General features: G+C 34.1%; 1 protein-coding gene across 2 annotated transcripts in view; it reads left to right on the top strand.

Annotated features, from left to right (window-relative positions):
- MS3_00004827 (uncharacterized protein) overlaps positions 1–14,547 on the top strand; it is a gene marked incomplete at both ends in the record, with an annotated part of 58,190 nt that overhangs the window by 12,854 nt on the left and 30,789 nt on the right. For both annotated transcript variants that reach the window (XM_051212792.1, XM_035729893.1), the window contains 5 exons: positions 2,378–2,526; positions 6,017–6,214; positions 9,488–9,753; positions 11,269–11,333; positions 13,046–13,210. In XM_051212792.1, the coding sequence (XP_051068708.1) occupies positions 2,378–2,526; positions 6,017–6,214; positions 9,488–9,753; positions 11,269–11,333; positions 13,046–13,210 (843 nt within the window). The remainder of the gene's footprint in view (positions 1–2,377; positions 2,527–6,016; positions 6,215–9,487; positions 9,754–11,268; positions 11,334–13,045; positions 13,211–14,547) is intronic.

The raw sequence follows: 14,547 nt of genomic DNA, 5'->3' as shown, positions 1-14,547 counted from the left end.
GGTGTGATGACTGTTGCGATTTCCTGATTCCGGTTTGATGTATAAATTCGTATATAAATGCTTTCAATATATACAAATTGTAGTCCAGGAAGAAACTATGTCTACTAGTGTAAAGCTTTTATTTGAACTTTTAAATAATCAGCTTCTTGATAGATTAACATATATAACTAGGCATAAGAAATTATTATATAGAGGAAAATAATTTCAATACTACTGAAACGATGGCCTCATATTTTGAGTAGGGCGTTAATTGCAATGAGTTAATCGTTTTGTACTTCATGAAACAATTTCAGGAAGAGTGAAATAAAATTAGTAGCAAAAACTCATCAATTATTCTTCTACAGATTTGACAATTTCACTGTTTGTAACTACAAATGATAATCAAAGCATAGTTGAATGTATAGTGAGATAATATTTGCCGTTATCTTTCATAATACACGTTGCTATTAAGATAGTGGTTGGAGGTAGTCGACAAGAAACCCTGGACCTAGGTTTCGTACTACTTGGCACTCGTCAGCAAGGTGTATCTGTAATCTTGAATGAACTGATGCTACCTGATGGATTCGATCTCATGTCACCTAACTTCACAGTCAGAAAAGTTATCATTGGGATATCTGGGCAACGATTGACTTCCTGTAGGACTGAGATGTATTTAAAATCAATTAATCACTGAGTGGTGACCACCACAATCTTATCTCAACATAGTGACATAATGTCGAGTCATCTAGACTATTGACCACATCGCAACATGGTCGATAAGATTTGATCTGCACTAAGAAGGACCTGACACATATGACATTGATCACCATCCAGTGATCAATCGATTGCAAACACTTTGTCAATGAATAAGAACTTTCATCTAAATTTGATTGAACAGTTTCACAGTATTTGGGCGCCGAGTTGATGTGAGACATTAAAGTGGAAGAATGTATTTGTAAAATCTCAGCGAAAAAATCTGAATTTTCGCCTGGCATGGAAATATTTTCTTGAAAAAGCTCGGACCAGACTGTCAAACGAAACTCTGGTATGAGTAGCCTAACCTTCTTATTGGTCTTTTTCCCTGACTTGCCCTTCTAGTTAAGTTCAGAACACCACTAACAGCTTCCAATATGCGAATCATTTATTTCAAATATACTTGATTTATATACCAGTCAAATAGACTACATCAAACCATCAAATAGGAAATAAAATTTATATAAGATCAAGCCGAAAAGTGACTGAACGTGAGGGCAAGGAACCACCTATTCAGCCGGTTAACGGTCATGTCTGTGATTCTGAATCATTCAAGTGTTTTGGTCGATAAGAAGGTTTTGTGAATTGCCATCACTTGGACACACAATGTCATTGCATTCATATATCCATTAGCGTTCTATTCATTATCGTAAATCCGTTGCATCAAATCGTTAAAACAATTTCTATTACATAAATGTTGACAGAGTTCAACATTTCTGTATGATATTTTGCATCTCATGTAATTTATACCTTGCCATTATCTAGTCAGTTTTCTGGAAAAAGTTACTAATGCCGAAGACAAAATCACTTGTGTATTATAAAGTTGTTGTGTCTTCAAGCCTGGCTAGTTATCACATGATTTATTCACCAACCGAAATACGACTTATTCAATCTTCGTACTGTATTCGACCAGTATGGGCATCCTGGACTCCTTATTGATCTTTTTTCTCTGACTAACTGTTCCAGTTGAGTTCAGGACATCAATATCTTTTCCGATTGTACGAAGCATTTATTTCAAACATACTTGGTTTATATACCAGTCAAACAGACTGCATCAAACCATCATACAGAAAATAACATTTGTACAAGATTTGGCCGAAACGTGACTTTGAACGTGGGAGACTGTGATAAATAAAATGAACATAAATTAAGAATAATAAATCATATAATAAGAGTGTATAGATCGAAATGAAGCCTATAACAAGAGGAATATGGATATAGACAGTCTAGTTACTAAACGATTATACAATAGGAATATATCACTGATTGAAATCATGAGTCAATTGAAGCAAGACCACCATGGAAAACCTGGAAGCACTGGATGGCCGTTTCGTCCTAGTATGCGACTCTTCAGAAGTGCGCATCCAAGATCCCGCATCCTGCGAGATTCAATTGACTCGTGATTTCAATCAGTGAAATTTCTAAAAATCTCCACAAAACCCATTCTGATAATAGGAATCTATATCTAATATTCATCCATTAATAATTCACAGAGGTTACCTGCAATTTAATCTTGACTAGGATATATTACCTACTGTACAACAAGTGTAATGAAAGTAAATTAGTATCTGAATGTAGATAATGTACTATTGTAATAATTATTAATGAATACTTCACAAATATCTGATTACTTTTATTTATTTAGGAGGTCCATGTGCAATTAATTATACATCAGGTATTCATGAAGATTCATATTGGTTAAATTTACATGCAAATGAATTAATTGAAAGGCAAAGATTCACTTCAATTACAAATCAAAATAAAAATGGTTATATTCCATTAAAAGCTTCACCCGTAAGTATTTATTTCTAAAATAAACTTCTAATTATATCAGTTTATACATTTACTTACTTATTTACACATATTACACTTCGTGGAAGAGTATAGGTTACTAACCAGCACTCTTTTATCCAACACTGTCTTAGGAAAGCCTTTTCAATTCTTTCCAGTTGTTATTCATTCTTTTCATGTCTACTCCTAATTCTCAACGAAGTGTGTTCTTTGGCCTTTCACTTTGCCGTTTGCTTTCAGGATTTCAAGTTAGCGTTTGCTTTGTGATACAGTTCGATGATTTCCACAATGTATGCTATTCAGTTTCATCGTCTTTTATTAATTTTCTTTTCAGCTGGAAGCTGGTTTGTTCTCTCCAACAGTAGATTGTTGATAATGGTATCTGACAAATGGATAGTGAGTATCTTGCGTAGACAACTACTTATAAATACTCGTACCAGAAAGGTTTTTGTGTCTGTGATAGTAATTTCGATGGTTGAGATCATGGGGACCTATCTCGCGTGTGAGACTGATAGGTCCTACGTTCGAATCTCACGAGGCGATATCATGAATGCCCACTGCTGAGGAATCCCACAATAGGACGAAACGGCCGTCCAGTGCTTCCAGGTTTTCCATTGGTGGTCTAGCTTCAATGGACTCATGATTTCAACCATTGAAAATACTTGTACTTTTTTGATGATGATTATATTATTTCTCCAAGTTTCAGCTCCGTACAGTATAAATGTTTTGACATTCGCATTAAAGGTTCAGATTTTGATATTGGTTGACAGACAGTTGTTCTGAGTTCCATATGTTCTTTAACTGTAGGAATGCTGTCCTTGCTTTGCCAATCCTCGGATTTACTGAGCTGTATCATATTAATTTGTAGTCTGAAATTATTAACCTGATATATGTATATACGTTGAATCATTTATTAAGTGGAAATCATTCACTTTGAATGACATTTTAGTCGCACTTATACATATTGTAATCAACGAGAATGCGAGTGGAGATATTACAGAATATCTTGGTAAAATCTGAGAACCGTACAGCAATTAATTCATTTGAAAAATATCTGTCAGTCTTTGTTGTTCTTTCGTTTCTATATCAGTCACTCTCTGTTCTCGTTCTCATCTCTTCGATTTTCTCAACCTTCTGCTGCCAGGTATTCCATTTTCGGTTGATGTTACATACTACTGTTGACATAAGTAGCACACATCACATATTACTTTGCTTACGATTGTAGTAAATAATAGTACAAAGTTGACCTTTAAATCTTATCTTATAAGAGAAATACAGAAATATATTTCTCGATTTCCTTTTATGAAACTAGTTTCAGATAATCATCTTGTAGTATCGGTTGCTATGTTAAGTCCACATAGCTTATTCTAGATTCCGAACAGGTCAATTTAATCACTATTCTTTAGTCACATTTTGATCTTGTGTTATGTTCGTTATTTGATTAACGCAAAACACGGTGTAAAACTGCGATACTAGAACGTATAGAACCCTATAGTCGCAAATCAGAAAATAGAAGAAGGCTGGAGAAATGTTTATTGGTTATGAATCAAAATGTACAGAAAATCATGTATATTTAAAGATATTAGCGTTTGTTTGCATCAACGTTATAATTCAGTCAACTCGCAAAAGGGATGTTATGCTAATGTCCAATCGTTGTATGCCACGTTGATGTTCAGGAAAGCTATATCACGTTCTGATTGAATCGAAACCGTTAGGCTCCTTTACGGCCTCTGGTGGCTCCGTCATAATTCTCGGAAGCCGTCCCAACACCTTGTCAATTATTCGCTGTTTTTATATGAGCGTATGTGTGTACAGATCTTATCCTATTCATCACGTATCCATAACCTACTTTTGTCTGATTATAAGTATCGATTAATGTTTGGTTAAATTGAATAGGTTCATATGCCTTCTCCACTGCATGTCATGCCGTTTCGCTCCACTCTCTCTCCTATTCGTTTCTTTCTCCTCGTCTCCCCGACTGTCTGACTGGATCAATGATTGTACGCAATAAACGTATTCAAAATTTCATTCTCGTGTTTGACTACTTTAACTCCGTTATGCACTAACGAGATTTAAGTCTAAAATTATATATGAGAATTTTGATAGAGTTTTGTTCTTAGAGCTGGATGGTTTGGTCGTGGAGCTCTCATCGTTCTTTCGAATGGCATCATCAGCACAAGTTTTAAGTAGAAATGAAGTGTTCGAATTCCCCTACAAGTGGTTCACAGCTTGTCCTGTACACCTAGATGTTGATTGGTGCGCTTTGTATGAAGCGGGAGCCCTCTTCATCTTCGCCTGAATGAATATCAATTAGTAGTCAAACGCCATGACATGTTCTCACTTATATCAATGCACGCGGATAATTGCAGATACACATTCGACTGGAAAAATCTGAAGATTTTGGATAGAAGCAATTCCAAAAACACCAGAGAACTTTTAGAAGCTTGTCACTCAAGTCAGTAAACAAGCACATTGAAATCGATCCAATTGATCAACAAATCAGCAAAGTTATGCACAAACATAAGAACAAAAATCAAACCAATGGGTTATACAACCAAAAAAGAACTAAACAATGACGAGTTTAAGGTCAACAAGAACCGCGTTTACAAGACAAGCTGTGAACATGTGGAGAAATTCGTACACTTCACTTCTACTTGACGTTTTTCCTACTGACCATGTCGTTCATAAGAACGATGAAAGCTCTACGACCAAACCATCCAGCTCAAAGAACGAAACTCCATCAAAATCATCGACCTGAGTTACAAATGTTCTCCACCATCTCAATATGTGAGAATAGCCAATCTGTGTATTTCGATAACAATCAATAATACAATCCAATTAGAGTTAGATATAGAGCCACTAAATACTGTATATCAATTTGTTAACTGTCATAACTTGTGGTCTATGTGCCCTTTTAATGTATAACGTAATGATACCACCAATTAAAGAACAGTGAATTATCGATCGGACCAGTAACGTATAAAAGACGTACGAACAGCCTAGAGTCCTTATTGGTCCTGTTTCATGCCTACCTCTGCCTGTTGAGTCCAGAACACCAATCTCAGACTCTGCGATATGAATCATTCTATTTCAAACATACTTGGTTTATATACCAACCAAACAGGCCATATCATACCATAAATTAGGATACAACATTTGCACAAGAATTAGCCAAATGTGACTGTGAATGTGGGAGATAGTAATTAATAGACTGGGTATAACTCAAGAATGGTAAATTGTACAATAATAGTTCATAGGTCAAAATAAAACTCATCATACAAGGAAAATGAATATGAATAGTTTAATTATTTAATAATTACACACTAAACCGTATACGTATAATATTCGTTCATAAATGGATCCTCAACGTTACCATTCATTATACTTATCGGGACCTAAATTCTTCATTTTAAACATTTACTTACTATTTAACTGAAGTTGTGTAACATTTTCCTATAAAATTAAAATTTTCTTTTTTTTTTTCAATTTACAGATAGTTCACATGGTAACTATTGATGATGATAATAAAAATAAAAAAATTGATAAAACATTCAAAAAAATTAGAAATTCTTCTACATTATCAGACTCATCAATTACAGATACTACTACTACTAATAATAATAATAATAATATAGATAGTTTATATCAAACAAGAAGAAGTACATTACTCTATGGAAAGAATAATGTTATGGTAATATGCATTTTATATTGACTATATATATGTATATACATGAATATCAATGAAACCAACATTAATATTATGTAATCTAACTATCGATCGATTTGATGGATTAGTTGAAGTTAGATATTAACACCGTTGGATGTCGGCTAGGTCAGTGGTGTAGAGGTTAAGCGTTCGCGTGAGAAACTGATAAGTCCTAGGTTCAAATCTTGAGAATCGGGATCGTGGATGTGCACTGATGAGAAGTCCAATACAAGAATGAAATGGCCATCTAGTGCTTCTAGATTTTTTATTGGTGGTCTAGCTTTCATTGACTTATGAATTCAATTATTAAATATCTATTAATTATTATTATAATAGTTGAATTAATGAATCAATTGAAGTTAGATCACAATTGGATGCAGGCCAGCACAATGGTTTAGAGGTTAGGCGTTTGGGTGAGAGACTGATAAGTCCTAGGTTTGAATCTCGCGAGGCGAGATCATGGATATGCACTGCTGACGAGTCCCATACTGGGATGAAATGACCATCAAGTGCTTCTAGGTTTTTTTTATTGGTGGTTTATCTTCAATTGACTCTTTCTGATTATAATTATCATTTTTATTGTTTTATACGTTCAATATTATAATTTATGGTAACAACTACGGAAAGCTAAACTATTCACCAATAAACATGTCAGATAGTTTTTCTATTTAAATCATTTAGTTATTAGAGTGAACATATAAGTGTAGTACGGAACAACACCAATAATCTGAATGTTGATTGAATACTTCTCGAGTTATGTGTGAAAGAGTTAAATAACTCTTCAATTGTAAAATATACATGAACGTATAAAGTTAGACGTTCAAAAGCTTTTCAAGATTTCTTTTTTTCCATTGACTTAGAAGTGAAACTTTTGTTGACTAATTAAAACTTCCTGAGTTAAAGAAAGAAACTATTTTGGATAAGATAGTGGTTGGAGGTAATCCACAGGCAAACCTGGACCCGGATTTTTGCTATTTGGCATTCGTCAGCATCAATTCTTTTAAGATTACAGGTATACTTTGTTGACAAGTGCCAAATAGCACGAAATCTAGGTTTAGGATTTCCTGTTAATTACCTCCAACCACCATCTTATCTCAACATATTGCACGCAATATTGAGTCACCTAGACTATTAGGCACATTGCGACATGGTCGATAGGATTTGATTTACATTAAGAAGGACCTGATGAACACGACATTGATTGCCAATCAGTGATTAATCAATTGTGAAAGAAACAGTGTTGTCTTATAACAGTTAGGAAGAATGAAGAGTACAAAAAGAATAAACTACTATACAGCTTTATTCAATACAACCTTTTTGGTGCAATATGGAATTCTTAACACAAAGTATTTGAACGAGTTTTCGTTTCTTATTTCTTGATCGATATTGACGATAACATATTGAGTGATCGTCGGTTAGATATTAGCAGTTCAAGAATCGACATCTCATTAACGTATATTCTTTTCCATGTATATTGCCAAATCCCTATACTGATAATAATTATGTTCACATTAGTGATTAGCTTCAAGAAAAAATTTCCTTGAGTTCTAGTGAGAAGCTGTGATCAGTGGAGTTCAACCGTATTTGTTGTGAGGCGGTTAATTACAGAAGACAATGGAATATGGTCGCGCAATATCGTGGATTGATTAAAGTTACATATTAACACTTTTCGATACCGGCTCAGTGGTCTAGTGGTTAAATGTTCACATGTAATACCGAAGGTCCCAGGTTAGAATTCCACGTGGATGCACATTGCTCAGTATTTCCATTCTAGGATGAAACGGTCATTCACTACTTTAAGGTTTATAATAGTAGTGTAGATTAGATTGACTCGTGAATTCGACTATATTTTTATTCACTGATATATCTTTCATAATTTCACATAGTAAAATGCAGTAATTAGGTATAAATTCAATATTAACTAATTGTATTAAGTAACCTAATACTTTAACTGGATAACTAATTAGAACAATAGGTTATTTAGATGTTTATGTATAACGAACTGATAAGATGATAAACCGGTATGCTTGAATATCTGGGCTACCTGTTTCCTGTCATCTAGATATATCAACAAGTTATTTGCTTCTTTGTTTGTTTTAACAATCAACTACGTGGGATTCTAACCTGGGACCTTCGGTATTACATGTGAACATTTAACCACTAGACCACTGAGCCGGTATCGAAAAGTGTTAATATGTAACTTTAATCAATCCACGATATTGCGCGACCATATTCCATTGTCTTCTGTAATTAACCGCCTCACAACAAATACGGTTGAACTCCACTGATCACAGCTTCTCACTAGAACTCAAGGAAATTTTTTCTTGAAGCTAATCACTAATGTGAACATAATTATTATCAGTATAAGGATTTTGTAGAGACTGTGCTATTTTCATAGCTGAAGCGATGTGTCCGTAAATATATAAAGCTTGTGACTTAAGTCAATATCAAAACAGTTCGCACAAGACGCACATATGCCAACGTGAGACTGATCAATTGCAGACGTGAACATCAATGGAAAGATTCAAACAAACAATACCAAACGTATTATCACTTGATTAAGTAATACAATGGAAAGATTTGTTCAACTTTTCTTTCATTTATGCTAAAACTAGTTTCTCTGAGTCAATAGTCATGACATATAACATCTTAACAAAAAAGACTACATCATAATAGTTGTTAATATATCAGGAGAATAATTTTTTACAGCCTTATAAGTTAACCAATCAAGTATAAAAATTTATGTCAAGTGAAATTACGCTAACAAAAGATGGTGGGAAGATCTAGAAAACTCCTTGAAAAACTCCATGAAAGGCTCTGAAAACACTGAGAATCATCTTATCCAACCAGCATTCAATAGAAGTTTAGCCAGAAACATCTAAAAAATGAAAAGTCACATGTTGAGTTTCTGACTGGATGATTACTCATACTGCTACTATGTTCAGTAACATTCCAGAATTTTCGGGAAACCTAAGGACATCTAAAATACTATAAAAACCCTAGATTTTCTGTACATAAATGAACTTTTGGAGTAAAGTGTTTCTTTCATATTTTGTGCCTTTCCATTCATGTTCAAGTTGCTGTATAGATCTAGTCTAAGGTGGGAGGTTACTAGAAAAGCTCAGAAACCGAATCTATCATTCAATTAGGAAAACTTATCATAAGGATTTCTACTGACCAATAACTACTATCTATATCTTAACACGAAGTAATTAAGTAATTAAATATACCCTTGTAACATTTCTTTATCTTTTCCAGTTAGGTGATGATCAAAATTCTCTTGGTTATTTTGAATTAATCAGTTCTACAAATGATTTATTACTTAAATGGACATCGAATAATTTATTATTACAAGCATCCTATGGTAAATTTGATCATAGTCATAACAATGGTGATAATCAATATAATGTTGATCAAAAGATGTTCAATGATTCAATATATGAATGGAATAATCTTAAAGTTCTAGACAAATGTATCACTTCACAAAGTTCACAATCAGTCAAGAACAATAAAAGAATTGATTAGTAAGTGATTAGTTCATTTTTACTTTCGGAAACATATGTATAGATGATGAATTTTAGCTAGGAGTAGAATCCAGGATGTATGTTTCGTCCTATCTTTGATTTAAAAACTTGTGACTTAAAGCAATCATTCACTCATTCAAAACTCAGTAGGTGAGTAGATAACACGATGACGTTTGAAGCGAACGGTGCTGGGTTCGAGTCCCAGAGTGAACATCAAATCTGGGATGCAGCCACATCCAGTTGACGAGTCCCAAATAGGACAAAACACGTGTCTTCGTTTCCACCGTTAGCCATTATCTACCTTTGCTTATAAAGCTTGTGACTTAAAGGTATATCGAGGCAATCCTCACAAGATGCACATATACCAATCAGAGAGAGGGAGAGAGACTGATCAATTACAATCCTAAATAACAATAGGAAGATATAAGTAAACAACACTATCAAGTGAATTCATATAAATATGATTTTCAAAATTATTCATATGGACTGACTTTATATAAACAAAGTATAAACACTAATAAGTATTTGACAGATACTTTGGAAAGCTTCAGGAGTTCGTAACGACAATCAAGTTAAGGATAGAGCCTTGATGTAAACTATCAATCGTTTATGTAAGATATTCATTATTTCCCTGAACGTTCAACTTAAACCATCTCAAAAATGTAACTTTAAAAACGTATCATTGTGTAGTCGAATCTAACACTTCGAAATTCCCATCCTTCATGGTTGGTTTCCAAGATTAAATCAAAACGTTCTGTAATTATTCATACATTTTTCTTTGTCATAGGCAATTGGAATACTGATGAAAATTGTACTTTCGTAATTACTGTGTGTTGTTGGTCAAACGTTTTAGGCAGTATTACATCCTTAATGTAATTTACAAGAGTTGTCTTAATATGACAGTCATGGTACAATTTTACATAGAATAGATAGAATATACTAATCGCAGCTAAGTAGATAATGCGTTGACATACCAACTCTGAGATCCAGAAAATATTGGTTGTTGAGTCTTAAATAGAATGAAACGGTCATCCTGGATTTCACTATTAGATACATTTAAGCTTTAATGAGTAAACTATGTGTCTGTGTGTCGGTGATAAGGTCATGGGTAGTCAGTTAAAAGAAAAAATAAATAATTATTCCTAAAGTATAAAATTACTAAGATAAGTGTTTTATCAATATAGAGTTGTTGAGATTATTAAGTTTTTGATTGAGATTATTGACCGATTAATGTTAGACCACCACCGTTAAACCACTGTTGGATGCCGTCTCAGTGGTCTAGAGGTTAAGCATTCACGTTCTAGACTGAAGGCTCTGGTTTTGAATTTTGCGAGCGGGATCGTGGATGAGCACTGTTGAGGAGTCCTACAATAGGACGAAACGGCTGTCTGATGCTTCCAGGTTTTCAATGGTGATCCAACATCAATCGGTTCATGATCTCAATTAAAAGTAGTATAATTCACGTATCGCGTATATTTGGATATGAATAGATCTATTTTTAAATTGATTTTTCAGTGGTTTCCAATTGGGAATTCTCACAGTATCAATGAAAAAAATTGAATATGTTCACCTACATCAAGGTAAATTACACAATTCTAACTGAGTATATCAATTATTAACATTTTTGTGAAAATAATTTAATTACATAGTGTTGGCTAATCTTCTGTCGAATTAAAGAAGTATTTTCATGATACTGACTGATACAAGTGTTGCGTATGCTACTTATGCCAACAGATATAAGTAGTATATAATTCTAATCGGAAGGGGAAAACCTGGAAGCAGATGGCTATGAATGTTGAGACGTAATAAGAAAAGAATTGTAAATTGAAAGAATCATACAGAATATGTAAGACAAATGGAGTATTTCATATATGGTTCATATATTTCAGCACGACTTTCTGTAATTACATGTCTCCACATATGTCTTCATTCGTGTGAGGCTGGTCTACGAGTGAACTTAAGAAAGATCTGAGAAGTTCAAAAAGAGCCGAAGACATTACATTCAATCATCTTTTGGAAGAACATTCTAGAATCTCAACGTGTAGCTTCCCTATTGGATAAATGTTGAAAACTACTGTATGCGAATTGTATGGCAGTAATGATGGCTTAGTTTTTACTAAAAACTATAAATACCTGAGAGTTATGTACCATATTTGACACTATTTAGAATAGCATTCCTTTTCTCTCGTCTTCTATCTTCTCACTTACGACTTGGAGAGTTCTAGCCAACAAGTGCTCAAGTAGTACGTGGCATATCGAGAATCTAAACTGTCGATTTAACAGCTCGTTACATAAGTAGCATTGTCCCAAATCTATGTCAGTGATATGACTACTAACATTATGTAGTGATAATTTTCTTTATTAACGTATTTGGAGTAAAAGTCCGAATAATATACTAACCAAAACCGGTCATGGAATTCTTTTATTTCTATTCTATGCATGCAAATATTTGCTACTAATCTAGAAAATTAACTTTTGTCATAGTTGTAAATAAACATCTGGATGATATGTGTTATGAAATAAGCTGTTACTAGGTCATTGTTTAGCTCAGTTTTGGGATTCTTTAGAAGTACTTAACCTGGCAACTAGGAAACTGAAATATCATTGGATTAGCATTCATTGATTCAAATATTTTAGTTAAAAACAATTTATAAAAATTCACCTGATATTGTTTTACTTGTATCTTCCCATTGTTATTGAGGACTGCAATTGATCAGTCGCTCATTAGCATATGTGCATTCTGTGCAGACTGCGTCGATATTGTCTTAAGTCACAAGCTTTATAATCAATTATGGATGGTGGCTAGCAGTGGAATCCAGGATGCGCGTTTTGTCCTATTTGGGACTCGTCAACTGGATGTAGCTGCATCCCAGATTTGATATTCACTCTGGGACTCGAACCCAGTATTGTTTGCTTTAAACGTCATCGCGTTATCTACTCAGCTACTGAGTCCTGGTAGCCACTTACTTGTTCAATAGGGCGAAGTTGAAATTCACTTGGTGTTATACTTGTATCTTCCCATTGTTGTTTAGAACTGCAATTGATCAGTCTCTCTTATATTGGGATATATGCATCCTGTGAAAATTGCCTCGATACTACCTTAAGTCACAAGTTTATCAGCAATGATGAATGATGTCTAGCACTGGAATTCAGGACGCATGTACATACAGCTGTCGAGTTTCACATGAGACCAAACGTGAGGCCTGGATTCCATTACTAGCCACCATTCATCTTTAGTATTGAAAATAGTTTGTCAAATATCATAATTTTAATCTTTGAATTTTATTTATAGACGCATCCAATGAATATTGTATCATTTTAATTGGTTTTGATGGAATTCCACATCCACCAATACGATTGCACGGTGGATTCAATGCTGTTTATAATTTTCTAATATGTTTGGACCAAGGTTTACAACCTATTGCCTGTTTAAATCCATCACCTACTGAATTAGATGGTAATTAGATTAAATTACTGGTTGTATTTTAATTCTTTATATCTAATAACAAATACATTATGAGATTCTTGGAAGGTTATGACGGAAAACCAAGATCCTCAAATACAACACGGAGAGCACCAATACAACCACACTTGACGGTGAGACTCTGAAAGATGTGGAATCCTTCACGTACCTGGGAAGCATCATTGATGAACAAGGAGGATCTGATGCAGACATAAAGGCAAGGATTGGCAAAGCAAGAACCTCATTCCTACAATTGAAAAACATATGGAACTCAAAACAACTGTCTCTCAACCAATATCAAAGTCACAATCTTCAATGAGAACGTCAAGACACTTCCACTATACAGAACTGAAACTTAGTGAACTACCACAATCATCATCAAGAAGGTAAATGTATTTATAAATAATTGTCTACACAAAATATTCAACACCCATTGACCGGATACCATCAGCAACAGTCTACTGTGGGAGAGAACAAACCAGCTTCCAGCTGAGGAGGAAATTAGAAAAAAACACTGGAAGTGGATAGGACATACATTGCAGAAATCACCAAACTGCATCCCGAGAGAAGCGCTAACCTGGAATTCTAAAGGGAAGCAGAAAAGAGGAAGGCCAAAGAATACATTACGTCGTAAGGTAGAATCAGATATGAAAAGGATGGATAACAACTGGGAAGAGCTGGAAAGAATTGTCCAAGACAGGGTTGGATAGAGAATGCTGGTGGGCGGCCTATACTCCTCCACGAGGAGTAACAGGAGTAAGTCAGTAAGTACTCTTCGTAATATCCTCATGAATAAAAAATTGAATTTCTGATGTCTCATAACTTAGTGTAATTTGTTTTTACCGTTCATCAGAAATACCTTGTATTCCAGGATCATTACTTGAATAAGTGTCTCATAAAGAATTCTATCTAATCATTGAAAAGATTTCATATTTTGACAGAATAAAAATGTTTTCTATCTAACATTTTTGTTGTGGTATGCGGTGTCCGGAATCTGATGATGATAATAATACACAGTGTGTTACGTGCTAACCGTTCAACTGACTACTTGTGCAAGAACACAAGAGTAAGAGAGAAAGTATATTGAACAACCGAATGAAATGCACACATACTCATTCATATATATATATATATATATATATATATATATATATATATATATATACCACTCTATCTTTAGGAAATTGACCCCAATGAAATGCACTTAACCTTTAGGTCACTTCTAGTTACTCTCGTTTGCGCTATACATTTCGAACAATCTTGTCATACATAGACTTGTCAGGGAATTTTATATGAAAATTAATAAAGGTCAATTAAATGAAAGTTCAAGT

Source organism: Schistosoma haematobium, chromosome 3, assembly GCF_000699445.3.
Source record: "Schistosoma haematobium chromosome 3, whole genome shotgun sequence".
NCBI lineage: Eukaryota > Metazoa > Platyhelminthes > Trematoda > Strigeidida > Schistosomatidae > Schistosoma > Schistosoma haematobium.
Note: the sequence above shows the minus strand (reverse complement) of the source record. Positions and strands in the feature narration are given on the sequence as shown.